The following is a 20810-nucleotide window of genomic DNA, read 5'->3' as shown; positions in this document are numbered from 1 at the left end:
CAAAAGATGATGCAGTAGGTCAGTGCAACCTTCATTTAACTAGATCAATTCATCAAAACACATTCCTATGTTCCCTTTTGAAGAAACAGGGATGGGGTAAAAAAAAAGAATTTAAACAGCAGCACAGATCCAAAAAAACTTTAAAGCCCCCGACTGACAAAACAAGCACTTTTATGAGACTTTATTAAAAAAAATGTACTGACCAATTTTGTACTAGAGGCCTCATGATGTCATATTTGGACAAACTGCATTAGTGTGTCTACAGCAGGGATGCCAAACTCATCGAGGCCCACACACAGCCCACTCTGATCTTAAGTGGGCCGGACGAGTGAAACATCACTTTCTGTCAATGTAAAGACGTTTAACTACAAATGTAACCCCTGAGATATCCTAATATAAGATAAAGAAGTGCAATTTTAACACCACTTCTCAGTTTTTCTACACAATGAAGTTCACTGCCCAGGCTGTCCTGTATTTATAAAACATAAAGATTTGGTTGATTGATGAAAATGGTCTTTTTTTAACTAAACTTTTCTGTAATTTAACTGTTTAACTCTTACTTAAATATTTCTTTGTAGTATATATGGCTGTGGGGGAACTTTATCAGCAGGGAAAGCTGTAAAACTTGTTTGTCCTCCTACATATTTTCCAAAGCCATCCAGCAGCCCATTCTGAGCCAATTCTGGCATCCAGGCCTTATGTTATTGACATAGCTTACCAAGTGCACTAAGGAAATGCTCTATATTAACCAGCTTTAATGGAACACCTGAAATCTGGTGTCCATTAACATACACAGTGCCAATTAAATACACGAACGAAAAAAACAACCTAAAATTTTCAGTCGGTTAATGTGTACATTTAATGAAAATTATTAGTCAGTTGTAAATGCAGTAATTGCAGACAAATGTTCGATGATTAGAGGCCTGCAGTTTGGAACAGCTACACAGGTTGTAGCAGACTGTGCATGTGTGCAGCAGCTCACCGCTGTGAATGCGCAGGTGCTCCTTCAGGTGGTGTTTGTATTTGAAGGCCTTGGAACACTCGGTGCACTTGAACTTGCGAGTTCCACCTGTTCCTACTGATCCTCCTGTTGACTGCGAAACGTGACGCTGAGTCAGAAAAGAAGAATGTCTCTATTATTTTTCTGTGTCGTTCAGTTCTTTTAATATCAGATGAATATTTCATAGCAATTCTGTGTGAAAGCTTTAACATTTTTGAAAACTGTAGCTCGAAGGTTTGAAAGGAGCACTGGGGACGTGTTTTTGCTTACATAACAGACCGAATCTCATGCATAATAAATCAAAGTGCACAAAATTTTAAAACCGAAAAAGAAATATCAGTGAATTAAAGTTGAACAACATGACAAAATGTTCATCCTAGTGATCCTGAGGCAGAGATTTGAGTCTGGGTAACAGTTTCACGTATCAGACCTGATTTCGCTCTTAGTTTGGCGCATTGCGTCTTCGGTTCTCATGCTAAGAGGTGTTACCTGCTCTCTGGAGCCCCTGTGGTGGCTCATGTGCCTCTCCAGCTGCGAGCGATAGGTAAAGGTGTAGCTGCAGTGCGAGCAGCTGTAGTTATCCTCACTGGTCTCGTGGCGATACTTGATGTGTTCCTTCAATGAGGCGTTGCGTTTGTAGCCCCGGGAGCAGTAGGGGCAAGTGTGCAACTGGGAAAAAGAATCGGGTGTTCCTGTGGTGGAAGCAAAAGGGAAACGTGGATGATAATGATGATTTTTTTTTCTTAAACTTCATATGAAGAGCATGTCGGACAGTCAAACAGCTCCTCCTCCTCCTATTCCTTTCTGATGTTGGTTAGCTCATTTCCTTAACTTTGCTCTCCAGCATCCACAACTCTCCATACAGTAACTAGCCAGCTGGATGGAGGGAAAAAGTGACATTCCTGTGCATCTACCTCTGGTTTTCCCAAACATTTTTTGTGTTAAGTCCAACACATAAACTAAATATTTTGGATATAAACAACATAGTTTCCCCACTCTCTGTATGAAGGCCTGAGAATAACTTGCCCTTCATAAAACCTCTCTAGACTGTATAAGTTTTACTATTGTCTTTGCCCTTAAATCTTCCTTAAAGCTATAACAAGCCAGCTACTGTTATTATTTCAGCATTTATGCCTTTGTCATGCTCCAGAACATTCAGAGCTTCCTCCAAGTAAGTAATGTTCTTTGACCTGTGCTATCTCAACTTTATCCTCAACTTCACCAGCTGCGAGTGGAGCACTCAACACTTGAGTTTAGTGGTTATACTTTGGAGTTTGAACCTTAGTGTCTCAACTGTAAATGGCAGATTTGTGTGACAATATCTCACTTTTCTGATTTTATCTTTTATTATAACCTCAGAGGTCCATTATCAAGAAAATGTGTTCTGAGATTTTCAGTGTGTGAAATAAAAGCTCTGAAAATACAGCCATTTGTTATCCACCCCAACAACTAGTTTACCTGTCAGCTTTTCAAACAATTCACAATCGCACTTATTTACTGCTCACTTCTGAGGTGAGTACTAAGCTGAGTATAGCATGCTATGAACTCCAGAATGCTGAGCATCTGCATCATGACATTCAGTATAATATGTGATGTCGGCGTGTTACCGTTTTCATCGGCTCCTCCCGTCTCTGTCGGACTCTGCTCGTCCTCGGGGGCTTCAGGATAGATGATGGCTGTGTCTCCCTGCTGGAGAATCTCCTCCACTAGAGCATCCTTCTCCACCTCCTCTTCTTCCTCTGATGCACACTCCTCCTTCACTAAAAACACAAATGCACAACGGTTAGTGTTGCTGTACACAAAGAGCCCAATTATCCACCACGGACAGCACTACAGATACAGACAGACTGAATGACTTTGCGTTTAAATCATTTTAAACAACTTATTTTCTCTGTGAGGAATCCCTTCTATGAGCTAATGCTTGAACTACCACCACTAGAGGGCGCCATATAACTTGTAAATGATTTGACAACAGGCTCATCACTTGAGCTATCCCGTTGTGCACTTTGTATTCTCAAAAAACATTTGTTGGGCAATTTAAAAATGGCATAGCTGCCGAAAAATTACCCTTAAAGAAACCTGGACTAGTTCTGCTAACAATGTTCAGAGATCCCTAAAATCAGAAGATTCTGAATTTGGGAAGTTTTAGCTACAATGTTGTGGAAAACTATGGAGACCCCATGTATTCAACACTTGTTTTAGCAGCAGTAACTTGAAGGGATCATTTATTGTATGACTTTATCAGTCTCTCCCGTCATTGTGGAGGAATTTGGGCCCACTCTTATTTACAACATTCCTTCAGTTATTTGAGGTTTGTGGGCATTTGTTTATGCACAGGTCTCATAAGTTCCTGCTACATCATTCAGGTTGAGTTTTGAGTCCCTTGATTCTTTTCTTTTTCAGCCATTATGATGTAGTGTACATAAGATCATCCTGTTACATGACCCAGTTTCATCCAAGCTTTAGCTGCTGGACAGATGGCCTCACATTTGGCTCTAGAATTCTTTGGTACACAGAGTTGACTCAATGACTGCTGGGGCCGAAGTCCCGTGGCTGTAAAACCACCCTAAATTATCACCCCTCCACCACTGTGTTTGACAGTTGGTATGAGATGTTTGTGCTGATATGCTGTGTTTGACTTTCATCAATGTGGCACTGTACATTCAGGCCAAATATCTCCATCTTGGGCTTGTATATCCAAAGGACACTGTTCCAGGAGTGGTCTGTTCACATGCAACTTTGCAAACATAAACGAGAAGGGGATGGCTTTCTCTTGGCAAACCTCCAAAAAAACCATACACATTCATGTTTCTCTAACCGTACAGTCAAGAACTTTGCAGACCTCAGTTAGCATGGTAAATGTCAATGTCTGCGACATAGCTCTTGGGCTTTTTGCTGTTTATTTGCATCTTGACATTGGCATGAATTTGCTTCAGACCAGCAAACTGCTAAAACATCTGCTTGTATCCAGGCGGTCACACTTGCTGATGATCCGTTAATCAAGAGCATTTGATTAGAAGCACTTGATAGCTTCTTACCCTCCTAATTAATATAGAAGCAGTAAGGACATAATTAGAAAGCTCTGACGTGAGTATGCAGACCAGTGAAAAACTGAGCCACGCGACTGTAATGCTGACCAAACATACAGCATGAACCTCTGTAAATGTTATCATATTTAAATATTGGAAAAATAAACTAAACACACTTGAAGTAATTCGAATTAACACTCAACTACAAAGTCCCAGCACATACTGTTCGCTAAGATTAAATAAAATCATACCGTATTATACTGAACTTTTAAAAATGAATTTGGAGCCAAATATTAGACAGACCAAACTGTACTGTGATGCTGTGCTGTCATGTTACTTAGGACAATATTAAAAACAGAAACCCTTGCTTCCCGCATACCTGCTAATATTCATACATCTTTAATCATCTATAGCTACAGCCAGCTTATGTGGCTGCAGCAGCTGAACTGTTAGCGATGTTTGAGTTCACTTGGAACAGCTGGTTTGCTGCACAGACACAGACAGTATGTTTCCCTGCAACCATAATGAGCATTACAAAGAATAATTACAGCCCTGGGCGTGATTCAAACGTGGCACTTCAGAGGGAAATGAGTCAGGGACGTAACAGTGTCACCACACTGACAGTCTGTCCTCTACCCAAACACTCCCTCTCATTAAACCAAACACACTCCTCTATTCAAATTAACTTTAAGTAGCCGACATGGAACAAAACAGACAGCAATGTATATATTCTCAGGCAAACTTGGCATCTACAAGTGCTTCAAAAAGGCACTGCATGCAATTTTATATCAAATGCATTTTGAAAAGATGGTGACCTGAATGGAAGTAATAATTTGCTGTTACCTGTTACTTCAAATGTTTGCAGAGCACCATCAAAGAAATGGCAAAGAAGGCCAAGCCACTTAATTGAAGAAATCAGTTTAGGATCAAAGGCTTCCTCATTCCTATTTTTTTTTTTTGCCTTTTTTTTCTTGAGTATGCGAAGACTGTGACACATTTTCCAACACTCGTCTTATTTTTTCCATCCACGATCATTCACAGCATACAGTTAAACTAGACAGCCATGCAGATAACACTTCAGACTGCAGAAGAAACACTGCACCGCCTGTTTATAACACAAGGTCCCCGTTAAGTAATTGAAGTCTCAACACCAATCTGAGATAATACTGATGGCATGATTTATTTTTCCACTAACCCCCAGCCCCATCTGATTTACTTGTTTAAGTACACCAAACTCCTCTGTAAAACTGGTAGAGTGGTGAAAGTGAGTCTAATGTTAAGGCATGCATAATAAGCAGATTATCTACTCATTTAAATAGCCAGTTGTTTGATTCCTGACTTCTACAGTCAACATGTAGAATAACTTTAGGCAAGATACAAATGCATGAATGTGTGTGGCTGAATATTCCTTTGAGCAGTGCACTGATAAATGGATGCATAGTATATACTCCACAGTATACAGTGATTTTCTTTATTTTAGAGCTCAGTCAGGGTTTTATTCTTGATTTTTTGCAGTTACAGCATTTTTTGTGTGCATATTGCTCTAAGCAGGATTTCATCCGTCTGAGACAAAGAGTTTTGCCACTCTTCCCTTGATCAGATCGGATGCTGTGCTAAGTGCAAATATCATAACAAGTGTAGAAGAGGAACTTAGGCAGAGCGCTTACTTCACTTTCTGAGTATAAAAACACTGATAAGAGAAAGCAGTGAGGTGAAACTGTGACCAGTGTTGTCATGGTGCTCAAGTATTTTAAATGCAGGCAGAATCAGCAGGAAAGGCCACGCCTCTTCCTGCTGAGCCGTGTCAGGGACAGGTGCAGCTGTGTGTGTGTGTAGTCAGCAGGATCTGCAATCACAGAACCAGTCATAAAAAGAAAAAGAAAGGAGGGGTCTATGCTGAACTGTGTGTGTGTACGCCTTTATAAAGAATAGGCGGGCCCAGGCCGAGCCCTGTTAAGCCTCATATTAAACACACAGATCTTTACTTCCCATGATCTCATCCAAAAGCTTTCCAAATCTCTTTTCCCCCTCTGAGACTCGCTCATCTACCCTTCAAGCTTCCTTCCCCACCTCTCTTTGCTCATTCCTTTCTCTTATAGCCTCTTATATCGTCATTTTCTCCTTATCTTAGTCCTTCCTTCAGTTTATTTATGTAGCTCACTAACGTGTACAGCATTCAGCACCGTCTGTCTTTAAACTCTTCAATGAAAAAAGGGAAAAACTTCACTTCTTGAAAAAAAAGAAACCTCAACTAAAAGGAAAACATGAAAAAGACTTCAAGAAGAGCAGAGCAGAGGAGTCTCTTAAATCCGTTCTAGAATATGCCCTCACTAAGCAAGCTAAAAACACATTTTGGCCCCCTGGCATTTGAAAGCTGAGCTCTTTGAAAACAGTCTCCATTTAGGAAAGTGCAGGGATGAATGTGAAAATGCTGACCTTGACTGACTGCAGACCTTTGTGTCAGTAAAATCAAGTACACAGGTCGACTCTGACTCTGATTTTAAACATAAATACTTCTAGTTACACAATGCAGCTCCATTAAGCCATTTCCATGATGATCTTGGGGGCTTTTACTATAATACTGTGTCAAGGTTGACTGCAACAGCTGACGAGTTCCTGCCGGATTAATGTGTCGTATTCATCAGATGCAATTCACAGTTTTCTAATTGTTCAACTATTAAACAGTCAAAAGTGTCACAGCTTCCATAAACGACTTGTGCATCGTTCTTATGTATGTAAGCATGTGTCCACCTACCACAAAGGCAACAACTCTGATAACATATGTGGCAGAATCTTATTTCCGATCATTTGATGAACAAATATATCTCTCTATGCTGAACTCCACAAAACCCCTATTCATGGCGGTAGTTAACAAAATGCAGTGCAGTGTTGGGTACTTTCATTTGGCTCTGGCTGAAACCTTTTTGCAGAGGTTACCAAAAATAAAGACCCTGCTAAAGAGTAAGCGAACAACAGTTTGGAAAATGGCAGGTTTAGCAAGCTGAGACTACATATTTACTGAGTCATTATTTAGAGAACTTTACAGGCACGATAAGATTATTTCCAACTGTCCCTAAGCTGCAGAAAGTTGCAGGTCTTAAAGATTTAATTGAGAAAGGATGTCACTTTCTGTTAAATGACTACTTGATTAACAGATACATGTTTACGGATTAAAAAGGTTTAAGCTGCAATACTATTCTTTGTTCGTTTGCCATTCAAAAGAGAAGAAACAAACATGTTCTATTTTCAGCTCACTACACTTGGCTGCATTGCTGTCATGTTTTCTTTTTAAATTAGCTTCCTCCTCTCCCTTTCTGTCTTTGTCTCTTCCTCTTCCTTCTCTTCAACCACGTTACCAACTGCTTGCTTCCTCAATCTCTCCCCTCCCCACCATTTCTTTAATCTAACTTCATCTCTCTCCCTCCTTCACTTACTTTATTTCCCTCCATCACCCCTTCCTTCCAATCCCCCCCCTCACTTGATACACCTCTCTGCATATTTTCCCACCACACTCTACAATTACACTTAATGCCTCACAAAAAACATACATGCTGTAATGACAACCAGGACCCTGCAACACACACATGTGGAATATCAGAATGGAATGAAAACAGGAAATCATGTGGTTCGCACACACGCAAACACACACATACACTTGCATACTTACACCAGCCGAGTTATTCACAGGCACATGCACTCTCTGCACACAGCACTTGTATACCTTGCCAGAACCTGTCACTGTGAGTCCGTGGTGAATTTATAAGGCAGGATGGATTGGAGCTGCAGTGCGGCCTAGACTGCAGGGGGAGTAGCGCACACTAATCTCTCACCAGAGGACCAATTCAACACCAGCTGCTCTCCGTTCTTTCTCCTCTCGCCTCAGACGGGGAGGAAAGAAAAGACTCAAAGTCAGACTATCCAAAAATATCACGCGAAGCCTTTGAAGGGTTCCCACCGTGCACCGTGGCCTTACAGCGCTGCAACATTTCATGACTTTTCCATGACTTCCCTCCAACACCGTCAGAGCTCCTCTGCACACACTAAATATGTAACTCCTTCCTGGTTTGTTAATGTTTTTCTAAAGGAGTGAACAGGCTGCTTTCTATTGCAGGTGCAGTTGAAAAATAACAAGTACTGCCATGAAAGCACGAGTCAATTCAATCCGTTATATTATACTTTTATATCAAGACTAGTTTTATATGAAAGACCCCAAAGAACATACTACTACTACTATTACTACTACCACCACCTCTGCTGATGCTTTCCTTGTTAAAACTGTCAAGGTTTTGCAAACTGAGCATTTTTAAGATGTAAAATGTAATTGTTAATGGCACATTTATTCTATTTAAAAACTCTTCTTACTGTAAAGTCAAGAGAACTAGTGCATAACTACATATACAAGTTCACCATCCTACCTTATTACAACAAAAAGGCACCTGACAGGAACGGTCAAAGGTGAAAAAAACAGACCATTCAGTCAATAAATGAAGTCTCTCTCTGCTCAGCGCTGCATATTTTTCTCACATTGCAATCTTTAATCAAAGTGTTTATCTAAAGCTATGAAAAAAGTTCGATTTTATTAAGAAAAGTGTACAAATCTAGGTATTTAAAAAAAAGTTGCTTTAGCTAACCAAACACACCTTTTTATTACCAGAAATTAATAAATAAATTAAATCACTCTGATTGGCTGCCCTTTTCAAACAGAAGCTTTGAATACAAAGGTGTGTGCTGCTTCTGTGCTCACAGTCAAAGCTGGTGATCATGAACACAAATGTGTATGCCTGGAAATTTTAAAGTCAGGCCCAGTGGTAACAGTATCACATGTATTTCCATCATTATTCTCTGTAAAGCCCTCTAAAATACCAATCAAACCCTGCACTACTGTGGATATTTGATGCAGACCTGTTTAAATAAATATACAAGCTGCAGATCAGGAGGTAGAGTGGGCTGTCTGAGTATATGTGTGACAGTTAGATAGACATTCAGCCCTGTATAAACGTGACTTGTAGTAGTATTTGAGTGGAAAACTGCTGTATAAGAACAGTCCAAACCTATTACAACTTTGCTATGTAGTCTGGGTGTACAATCATATGTACTATTCTGATGTCAGGCTAATAAGTGAATGTATTATTTCACCTGACGTGCTAGTTTATTGTGATAATAAGGCTTAGAAGTTTTAGCTTGTCCCAAAAAGTTGAGGTTTACTGAACAACAACAAGCGTAGGAAAACCCTCCATGGATAATTAATAATATCCAAAGTCAGAGCACCACCTATCACTTCAAACACTGTGGGGAGGCTTTCCTACAATATCTGTAGTTGGATACTCAGCCGAAGAAGAAGGGAAACAAAAGCAAGAGAAAGCAAGACGAAAGCCTGGCAGAAAAATACAAAGAAATGAGAAGGGATCAGTGACTGCAGAAAAGTAGTGAGTACAGAGGAGAAAGGATAGAGCTGAGAGAAAGAGGGAGAGAAATAAAGCATGGTGTGAGCAGCACTCATGAGCACTGCTCACACCATGTAAGGCTTTATTCAGGAACAATGAAACAAGCCTTGAGAGCAATATCTCTGAGTGTCACATTCTCGCCGTCTCCATGGTTTTAGTATTTCCTGCTTGGCTGTAACTAACTGCTGTCGAGATGAAGGCAGATGCTTGCGTAGGCTGAGCTGTTTGTGAGGAATCGAGGATTAAAAGGGCATTGAGAATCGGCGTAAACACAAGCCAATCAACTTCGGCTGTTGAATGCAGAGTTGGTTCTGCTTCTGCTCGTTAAAGCTTGTGACACTTTTGCTGTTTTGTTTGGATCCTGAGGTATGTTTTTGAAAGTGTGCGAACACGGGTAAGCGCTGATCCTGCAAACTTACTTACTTTGGGGTATCTGGAGGTTTAAAGAGTTTTAAAGAGCTTTACCATGCTGCCTGAATGTGGAGTGGAAACCAATTAAAAAAATAAAATAAACACAAAGTCTCTAGAAAGTCTATTTCTGTCTGCGCTTCCTGCAGCTGGTGAAACTTCAGAACTTCGGAGTAGGAAGAAGGATGGCAGGAAGTTGATGGATGAGCAACTTTAGGTCCAAAACTGTTGACTGCATCAGATGTGAATCATCTGATATGACTAAACCTGTTCCGCGGTTCCCAGCGGACGTGCAGCGCACAAAAACCCTGTCTGCAAAAGGGAAACAACAAGCAGTTCAGCTGACTCAACTCCACACAGTCACACACCATCTCAGCAGTGTTAATGAGGGAACTCATTAAGCTGTTATTCCACTAATATATAAACCAAATGTCTTGTTTTTATGTCGTTTGAATTATAGAAATAGCACTGTAGAACTGAAGCAATAAGCTGATTTTATAATATTCAATCAATTATTCATTTATGTAAATGAGCACAATATTTAAATTAGAATGAAGTGATTATATAATTTGGTCTTTCCTAATTAATATTAATGCAGCAAAGGGTCAACTGCAAGAGCCTACAGACAGAGCCTGTTAAAGTCTGACATAGGGAACGTGGCGTTGTTGCCTGCCCACATTTGCTATGCATCTGCAAGCCACTTAGCAACCCACCACCATTGCAACTCTTCTTTTTATGCTGTATCTGACATGGTTAATGTCTGTTGTCACTACTGTCATATCCTCTGTACTGTGCGGGTCTTGCTGATCTCTCCTTGCCTCATGCTGTCCTCGTATGCATGTGGAAGGAACAGATTCATACTTCAAAATATAATTAAGAAATAAAATTCTTCCTTTACTCCAGCAGTCCTGACTGAAAGGTGTGACACATCAGCAGGAAGAACAGGAAAACACTGAGATCCTGACTGTCTATTTAGCTTAAGCTAAATGTTGTCACTGACAAATCTATGGCTACGTTCACAGTGCAGGTCTTAATGCTCAATTCCGATTTTTTGATCAAATCCGATTTTTTGTCTGCTTGTTCACACTACAAATAAAATGTGACAGCAAACGCGCTCTAGTGTGAACACTCAAAGCGGCCCGCATGCGCAAAAGAAGACTTCACACACAACGCGCGCTGTTTAGACCCAGAGCAAACAGTATTGTTTGACTGATGGCCTTAATATAAAGACTTGTTTCGGACTTTACGTTTCCCAATTTTGCTTTAAGCTATAAAGTTATTTTGTTATTTACAAATGGCCTAATAATGATCCTTACTGCTGTTTTAGAGAGGAGCGGTGCTTCAAAGGATAGTTGGAAATTTCTGTCAGAATCTGCAGATTATACAGTACAAATAAAATGTTCACATTTCTCCAACATTGTCTTCCCAACAGTTTCACTGGATGACCAGGAAGTGTTCGCGATGTCTTCTCCGGCGCTGATAATTGGCATCTGTCTTGTATCAGTGACGTAAAAGACGGATTTAATGCGACATGACCATTCAAACAGCAGTCATTTTCTGAAACATCAGATATGTATCGGATTCAGTACCACATAGCAAAGTGATATTTGAAAATATTGGATTTGTACTGTTCAAACTGTCATACCATGATCGGGTATGGGTCGCATAGGGTCAAAAAAGTCGGATCTGATGCGTTTTCGCCTGCAGTGTGAACGTAGCCTAATATGTGAACATCACTAATATTTTGAGCCACCTTGAAACATGTTATTAGTATTTTAGCACTCTGCAGCATATCTGTTAACAACTCTTTTCCCCTCCAGTGGGCGGGGCTTTCACTTACACTATGTCTAGTGTTTATCTAATTTATAGACACACAGTGATGACATGAAAGGATATTAAAAAAATGCTCTTTTTTTTACATTTTAATGTACATTTTGTCACCAGAAAGAAATTCAAGATGTTTCTGGCATGTCACCCTGTCAGTGAGCACTTATTGTTTGGAGAACAGATAAGCAGTCAGACACCAGTCAGAGGAGAAAGATGACAAGGAATGATGATGGAGCTTGTCTCTGTGTTTTATCAAAGAGGAATAGAGAGGGAGAAATTCGATTCAGAGGGAGGAGAGAGTGGATGTGTTGGTGGATGTGTGTGTGTGTCATAGTTAGATTAGCCTTTAGGATGTGGTGTCATACAGGCTGACCTACAAGTGCGAGACAGAAAGAGCAGAACATCTGGCTGTGGCGGGCGAACGGGCGTTCCCCGAGGCTTGGAGGAGGATGAACTAATCCGATCAAAGAGAGAGATGAGATGTACAGACAAACAATCTTATACAACTGGGCTCTATCAGCAATATGGCTGTCTTTCTACATGTCACACTGCAAGATGGTGCTAATAAAATCTTGAGAGTACAACCTCAATATCGGAACAGATCAGATTGTGTGATGGATACCTAATGGATACAGGCTCTGTGATTTAAAAAGGAAGGACAAATGCATGCAGATCTGCAACACAGGCTCTTATGCTGATTGGTTAGCTTGTACATGTTGGTTGTATACCATCAGAAACAATGGTACCATAAAAATCCACTTATGTCCGTAAAGGTAAAATGCAACCGAATGTATCTCTCCACGAAACTGCAAGGTGTAACATTTAAGATCTCTGCATGCAGTTACAGGTGCATATTTGCACCATTTCTATTTGATTTCAAGGTGCAGTTCAAGGAGGCAGTCTGTTTTCAAGAAAAAAATACATGAATCTGCTGAGATTTCAAGATTTGATCGCTTAAGCTAAATAAAGCATTAAATACACACTGACAGAATTTATTTTGCATCTGTCAAAATGAGATGGCACAAAGGTTAGTAAGTAAGGATCTTCTTTGTTAGTACTACTAGAAAATGGTTGAAAATGTGCCAGTACATTTCCAACATGAATAAAAATTCATCCATACAGTAAATAGGCAATATATAACATAAACGCACACCCAATTTTTGTACTGTCAAAACCTTCTTCAACACAGCTCCTTGTTTGTGCTGCTGCTATTCTTGTAGGAATTGGAGAGGATGTGTGGCTTGTAACAATCAGCAACACTGGCAGTGCCTGTGCTCCATAAAACACTTTTTTTAGAGCTCAGTTGCTGTTCTGAGGGGTATTCTATGAACAAAGCTCAACACAACCAGGTTTTCTTTCCCTTTGCTGGATTAAAAAACTTGAAACCCCAGTTGGAGATAATGGGTATGACGGTGGTGGTTATCAACGTCCTTTTCTAAACCAGACTTTCTGCCTCAGGCTCTGTGCGTGCTCACATAAAACGGGGCATTTCACAGGTCATATGATCCTTCTGCAAAAAAATATCCCCGAGTGCCACCAACTCCAATCAGAGACATTATCAGATCTATAAAGAAAATAAAAAACAGAAACAGAAAAACCCAACACAGTTCCAAACAACACAAGAGAATAATGCTGCAGGAAATTTTAATCTTGTGATTGAATGCACAGAGCGGTAAAGTTTATATTTTATATATAGTTGCTTGTTGCTTTGAACTTCTGTTAGTTAATTACATTAAGATACATACAAACATACATCACACTCCAGTCCAGTCGCTTTTCTTTCCAAGCTCCCTAGATTATTTTGGACAGTTAACCTGAAATTCTCACAACTCACTAGATGGGCCGTTAGTCCTAAAAACCCTTGTAGGGTTTTTTTTTTTTTTTTTTTTTTTTTAGGTATTTTCCACATTTTAGATGCTAAAGCAAAGAACAAGTTGATGTGCAAAGCTTGAAATACAGCAGACTTTCTTCAAGAAATTACTGATTAAACATCTGAATACTCATCCCTAATATTATTACCACATTGGTTAGCTGCATGCCAAATATCCTTGGGCAAGATACTAACCCAGGGCTCTAGAGTGCGACCAATTTGGTCGCAAATGCGACCAAATTTTTCAGTGGTGCGACTAAAAAAAAATATTTGGTTGCACCTGTGCGACCAACTGTTCGGGTAGCAAAAAAAAAAAAAAAATCTGCAACCTTCCCTGTGGTCAACAACAGACACACGTTATGCCCCTATCGTGGACTAAAGCAATCAGAGATAGTAAGGGGCGGGACCTCTCTGATTGGCCGTGGTCCAGTTGAAAGTGCAGGTGGAAGTGGGAGGTGAGTAGCTTGAATAAAGCGATATCAATTCATTAAATCCTGAATCGACTTTTAAATATAACTGTGTTTTGCCAGAAACGCCAGATTCTCAGATCAAAGCTCACAAAACCATTTCAACAACAACCAAACAGCAGATGAGAGCAGGTACACGGATTCCACACAAAGACGTAAACACGGAGCGGAACCGACGCATCAGAATCAGCTTTGTCTTTCTCGGCTTTCTCACCCGACGGCCCGTAGACGGACACGCTGTCGGAGCTTAGCGATTCTGATGCGTCCGGTCCGTGCTGTGATTACGTCTTTTTGCGCTGATTCTGAGCTGCAGGTTTTGTCTCTCTCCAACCAAAATTCACCGAGCCAGCAGCAAAAGAAGCAGCAAACTGCGCTTCACATTTGATCAATGTCGTCATGAATTTTGCTGTTTTGCTTCCACGACTATTAAAATCACACTTCATGCACAGCTAGCTCTCTCTATATCTCTCTCTGTACTTCAAGAACAGTTTCCCGTCTCCAATCTCTGTTTTCTGTATTATTCATTCGCTTATTACCCACCAGTCCACCGTTGTTTACAGCGCTGTCGGCTGCTGCCTTTTTCTTTTCTTTTTCTTTTTTTCACTTAAATGACCTCGGACAAGAAAGCCTATTTTTCTGTTGTTCAATACTGAAGAAATTTAAACTTTATATGCAGAACATTGTAGAATATTTTTAAGGTTATCTGCTATAAAAAGCCAGACCAGGAAAATCTCCTTCATGTTTTTCTGTTTTATTCTCAGTTACTTTCACACAAAGGCATCTGCTGTGATGTTCACAATTCTGATGAAGTCAGTACTGATAAATGATCAGAATTATAATATTTCTGACTGTCTGAGGCTAAGTTGAATCGAATCGGGACTTTGAAAACCGGAATCGAATGGATTATAGAAATCAGTGATGATACCCAGCCCTAGTGAGCAGCCTAGGCACGACAGAAGTGGATGTAGCTGTAATAGGAAAAGAACTATTGCTAACTTTTCTGTTAAGTTAAGGCCTGATCCTTCTGAAATTCATAGCCAGTGCTCTGACACGGTGTCATCAATCTTTGAATGCTGAAAAAGCACAGTGTATCCAGAAAAACACATTATATTATATAAATTATTATAAAATTTGTGTGCACCTAACTTTTGTGCCGGTACGCCTAACTTTAAAAAGTTAGGCGTACCGGTACGCCCATGGCAAAAAGTTAGTCTAGAGCCCTGTAACCCCATGTTTGCCTACTGGTGGTGGTCAGAGGGCCCGGTGGCGCCAGTGTCCGGCAGCCTCGCCTCTGTCAGTGCGCCCCAGGGCAGCTGTGGCTACAATGTAGCTTGCCATTGCCAGTGTGTGAATGTGTGTGTGAATGGGTGAATGACTGAATGTAGTGTAAAGCGCTTTGGGGTCCTTAAGGACTGATTAAAGTGCTATACAAATGCAGGCCATTTACCATTTACAATTGTCTACTTGCAATCAACACCATTTATCAGCATAGCAAAACATTCTGAAAATCTCCGACTGGGTTAGAGTTTCCCTCTGAGTCTCGCTTCACCAGCCGTCACTTTAATCTCAGCTGAAATCACATGTGAGCATCTACTGTGTTTACACTATGCGGCATGTCGTGTGTAAAGCAGCATATGGAAATGGATACCACTTATCTGTATTATACGTAACAAGTTAATAAGTGAAAATGTTAAAATGCAAAGGGCCAATCTTTTTTTGAGGTTAAAATTGTTTTCAAAAAAGTAAAAGGTTACAGAAAAATGTAGGAATAAGATGTTGCTTTAAGTATTACTGGCACTGACAAAAATGTTCAAGCACAGAAGATGCAGCATAAACTGCATGTAAAGAACCGCGCTTAGGCAGAGCATTGTATTATTAAAAGGAATCTTTGCCAGTTAGGGAGTAGATGGGATTTATTAAAGTTTGCTGGATGTGAGAACTGGAGATTATAGAGAGAAACCTCTGCAAGACTGCCGGCTAGATTAAGGATTAATGAGGGCGTTACAGAAACATGTCTATTCCTCAGACGAGCTTACTTCCCCTCCTTATTTATATATCTCTTTCCTCATTTGCATCCTCTCTCTCGCTGCTATAAATTCTTGGTTTCTGGTTACTCTTTACTACTCTTTACTTCTCTTCTGATCTGAAAAAGGCACACCACACTGAGCTGTGATCGTGTTCAGCTGACTCATGCCTCCAGATTTTACTCCCACCAGCACCGCATGCAGGCTGCTTGGTTCCTGTGTTCATGTGTGTGCCCCCTTCAGATCACTTAATTCAATAAAAGCACTACGTATGTGCTTAAGTTAGTACAGTTCTTCTCCACAATGATCCACAACAAAGTCAGTGAACATAACGCTACTGCTGCTCTGATTTGGATTTACTTGCTAACAGTTGGGTGGGTAATCTCCCCACCTGCGCTAATATACAGTATCTCCTGAAACACAGAAGCCAACACTTGATTACATAAATATGAGTACTGAGCAGACCCGTTGCTGTATTAATGCACCTTTTAAGCTTCACTTACAACAGCAATAAGGACAAATTACACATGCCAGCCCTAAGGACATTTTTGTGAAAAATACTGGCTGTTACCCTCCAGTGTGATAATTGACTTCAAGGCATTTGGGGTCAAGATTTGTTGATTCAATTCTGCAGAAAGACTGCATGAATTACAGAGAATTATACTGAAACCACCATGAACTACTCTTACCAAGATACAGCTGAGTAAACGTCTAACGTATTTCCCGTGAGGGGCTACACATCTGTGTGGAAACAGCTGGTATAAGCCCGTGGGTGTAGCGAGCATCTCCTGGATGAGATGCTAAGAAAGCGCAAGCATGCCCAGGAAACTGTCCCAGATTAAAACATAATAAGATCAGTCTTAAAGAGAAATTATGAGAGAAAGAAATGCCAATCAGAGAGTGAACTGAAATAAAATGCAGTGACCAATGAAATAAAAGGTTTTTTAATGTATTATCTAAATTATCTAATCAGAGGTTTTTGAAGATGGCTGCTAAGTGGCAAGATTGGCTCCTAGAAACACTTTGGACCTGGTACCTGTGTTTAATCTCACCTACATACTAATAGTTTGTTTACTCTAGTCCGAATCAGTTTATAACTTTTTTCCAGCTTTTCCCCATCATTTGGCTTCTAAAACCCAAATAAACTCTAAGCAAACAAAAATGTGTCACTACAAACCACGTGAAAATGTTCAGTGCGCTCACTGGCCAGATGTGTCTGGGGTCAGAGCAACAAAAGTAAACACAGAAATAAGGTGGAGAACTTATATTAATTTTAGAGCTATTTTAGCCCGTACAGATATATAATACCTTTCTGCATCCCAAAGAACAAAGCATACAAAGCTACAGGAAGTTTTTTACCTTAAACTTGCGACGTACATGTGGTAGCTGGTTCAGATCACATTCACATTATTAAAGAACACCTACATCCTCCGCCACATCCTCCAAAAGGTCTCGATGCAGTTGTTTTGGTCCACACCCGAGTTTGATTCAAACAAACTAAACACTGCAGGTGTGAAAACACCCTGAAAAGCACCTGTTACTGTGCTAAACACACATTCCTCATGGCTCGTGCCTCACCTCCATTCCAGGACCCGTTGTGGGGTAATACTGTTACGGTGGCATCATGGTCATGGCTGTCCAGCGATGTGGTTCCATCAGCATCTGTAACCTCAGGCTCCTGTAGGCTGTCCTCCTCCACAATGTGTAGCTTGTCCTCATCATCGGAGTCTGAGCTGGCCTCCAAGCCATTGTTGAAGTTTGTCACTGCAAGAAAAAAAAAAAAGATTTAGTGTTTTGAAATTATCTAACCACTTGATAACCACATAAACAACTTGTTCTCAACCCCAGCACTGAAAAGCCAGCACCCTGTTGCTGTAATCAGTGTTTGATTCACATGTGGTGAACAGAATAAAGGCAATTAACTTCAGTGTGATTAGCATCTGAGCTGCATGGGGAAAAAGCCCCTATGTGCCCCCTTAATGTCTCCCATTCATACATTTCACATCACATTACCTCTCTTTTCAACCAAAGGCAGTCACTCTCCTCTCCAAATAACTTCTGCTTAGCTTTCCGAGCTTCCCTCGGGTCCTCTTAATCAGCGGCCCCCAACCCCCGGGCCTCGGACCGGTACCGGTCCGTGAGTCGTTTGGTACCGGGCCGCGAGAGTTGAGGCTCAAGTGTGAAATGTATAGTTTTCAGGGTTTTTATCGATTTTCAGCGTTATTTTGTTATCGTTTTTATCGTTTACTCGGTTTTCCTGGGTCTTTTCAGTGTGTTATGAATAAATTTTCTTTTTTTCAGTACCGGTACTAGTTTTATTTTGTTGTATTTATCCGCGACACCTTAAAGGCCGGTCCATGAAAATATTGTCGGGCATAAACCGGTCCGTGGCGCAAAAAAGGTTGGGGACCGCTGCTCTTAATTGTTGTGACACGTGTTCGAAATGCAGAGAGGTGCGCTCGATTTGCCACACGGAGCAGCGCGAGAGTAAAGCACGAGGGGGGGGGGGCTAATAATCTGCTCAGTCATTTTTAATGATCGTTGAAAGCCCAGATCGTAATCGAGATTAAAATTCGATTAATTGAGCAGATCTAATAACAGGCCATGCTGACATTAAATCATCTACTTCATTTTTACTGCAAGCACCTGTGATCCTGTATATACATAATTGTGGGCTTACACTGCGATTTTTGGCCCATTTTGAGCCGATTTTTGAGTCGTGCGACCGTTTTGGCGATGGGCCCGATTTTGGCCTTCATCGTGCGTCGTGCATCGTGTAGTATACGTGGGGTAACGAGTAGCGATTAACACCTCACGACCAGCTCCCGATCATCAATCGCTTGGTCGCGAGGGTTTGAAATCCTCGCGACCGTCGTGAGGCTGTCAGAGCAGCTTCTCACACTGCGCACGCGCAAACACAAATGTCAGCGAAAAAGACGGAGTAGCGCGGCAGTGCAGCGTGTGATCTGGACACAAGCGATGGAGGCACAACTTGTAGAACTATGGCAAGCTCATCCGAGCCTTTTCCATGTGGCCTCACAAAATTATCACAACCACAACAACCGTGAAAATAGTTGGATCTACACTGCTGCTCAATCACAGCTGCCTGATCAATGTTTTTCATTAGCAATTTAGCAAAGTTGATGGTGGTGGTGTGCGTGTCTGTGTGAGTGAAAGACAGAGAGGGAGAGCGAGCGACAGAATTTCTGTTATAACCTTCATTTTTATGGACGCACAGTGTGAGCACTCAGGTCGCATCAGAGCATCGGGCCGTATAGTGTGAGACCCTGCATCGTGACCTATGAACTTCTAACCCCTGCGAGTCAATCGTGCAGTTTGAGCAGAAGCTGGCTAACGCGACTGAAAAAATCGCACAGTGTATGCCCAGCTTAACCCTGCTATCCAGCAGGAAACGCATCACTCCCTGATATGAAACCCTGACTCTGCCTCTGAAGAATATGCTGTATTTTCTTGTCTGTTCACTCTTTTGTTTTTAGCATTTATTGAATTAGACACAAGGGAGGGAACAAGGGGGACTCGCATGCAGGAAACGGTCTGAGGCAAAATCAAACCCTGGCCCCTGCAGCCTCTCCGCCTCAGTGTATGTGGGTCACCTGCTCAACCAGGTAAGCTATAGCAGCACCTGATTCTTGTTTTTCCAGGAAAGCACTGACTGTAATATTTTGACCTTCAAGTTAAGCCTGTAAAATCTGTGAAACGCATTCATAAGTGAAATGACTGTGTGTGTGTGTGTGTGTGTGTGTGTGTGTGTGTATGTGTATGTGTATGTGGACGGGTATTAACATCTTTGTGGGGACCAAAAATTGGAAGTTTACTATATTCGTGGGGACCGACAGGCCACAAGTTTGAAGGCATTTTTGAGACTCAAAATGTGGTTTTAGTGACAGAGTTAAAATTAGGTTATGGTTAGGTTTAGGGTAAGGGTTAGGCATTCATTTTTGATGATTAGGGTTAGGGTAAGTGGCTAGGGAAAGCATTATGTCAATGAGATGTCCCCACACTGCTAACATAAAACACAATAAAATGTCAATGCCCACTGAATACAGAAAGAAATCCATTATTTTGAACATGTTTGTATTAAATGTGACAAAACAAATGTATCTTATTTGAGCCACAAATGTTGGTTTTAGTGCCTTCTCTCTGTGAACACTGCAAAAACCTTTTTAATAGACTACATTATCATATCTTAATCTTTAAATCCTGAAATCTGATCCTCAAAATCGTTGCTGCCCTAAAACCTGCATCAACAAAAATAAACCATTGACTTTCTGCACGTGCAATTTTCATCTCCAAATACGAGGAGACGATATTAAAAAAGGACAAATGGCAGGCGAGGGTAAAAATAATCACTTGTTTACCAGCCTCTGAAAGCAAATCTATTTCACACTGCGCTGCAGTCGGTGAGTTTGTCTGTAGGATACGACTTCTTAATGGAAGCTCGGTGTGAAAAACGGACCAACTGGACCGATCTGAATGAACTTAAGAGCGAGAAGTGTGCGGGGGGGATTTAGCACAAAGCTGTAGATGCTCGAGACACGGATGCATACAAGTAAGTGATGATGAGCAAAATATGCTGCAGTGGCTTTTTAACTGTCAGCATGAAAACACAAACGAGCGTGAGCGAGCACACGAGAGTGTGTATACAAGTGAATAAAACTGCGTGTAAGTGTGTGCGCTCCACAGGGAAGATGTACGTCTCTGCAGAGGTGCTGAAGATGCC

The 20810-nt window shown here is 41.0% G+C and overlaps 1 protein-coding gene across 2 annotated transcripts in view; it reads right to left on the bottom strand.

The window, feature by feature from the left end:
* LOC146368056 (zinc finger E-box-binding homeobox 1-like) overlaps positions 1–20810 on the bottom strand; it is a 76709-nt gene that overhangs the window by 10881 nt on the left and 45018 nt on the right. For both annotated transcript variants that reach the window (XM_084913605.1, XM_084913606.1), the window contains exons 2-5: positions 17648–17833; positions 2608–2760; positions 1490–1692; positions 983–1109 (exon numbers count right to left, since the gene is read on the bottom strand). In XM_084913605.1, coding sequence (XP_084769731.1) covers positions 983–1109; positions 1490–1692; positions 2608–2760; positions 17648–17833 — 669 coding nt within the window. The remainder of the gene's footprint in view (positions 1–982; positions 1110–1489; positions 1693–2607; positions 2761–17647; positions 17834–20810) is intronic.

The sequence above is a fragment of the Perissodus microlepis genome, chromosome 18 (genome assembly GCF_051167445.1).
Source record: "Perissodus microlepis isolate ML-2025 ecotype Zambia chromosome 18, ASM5116744v1, whole genome shotgun sequence".
NCBI classification, from domain to species: domain Eukaryota; kingdom Metazoa; phylum Chordata; class Actinopteri; order Cichliformes; family Cichlidae; genus Perissodus; species Perissodus microlepis.
Note: the sequence above shows the minus strand (reverse complement) of the source record. Positions and strands in the feature narration are given on the sequence as shown.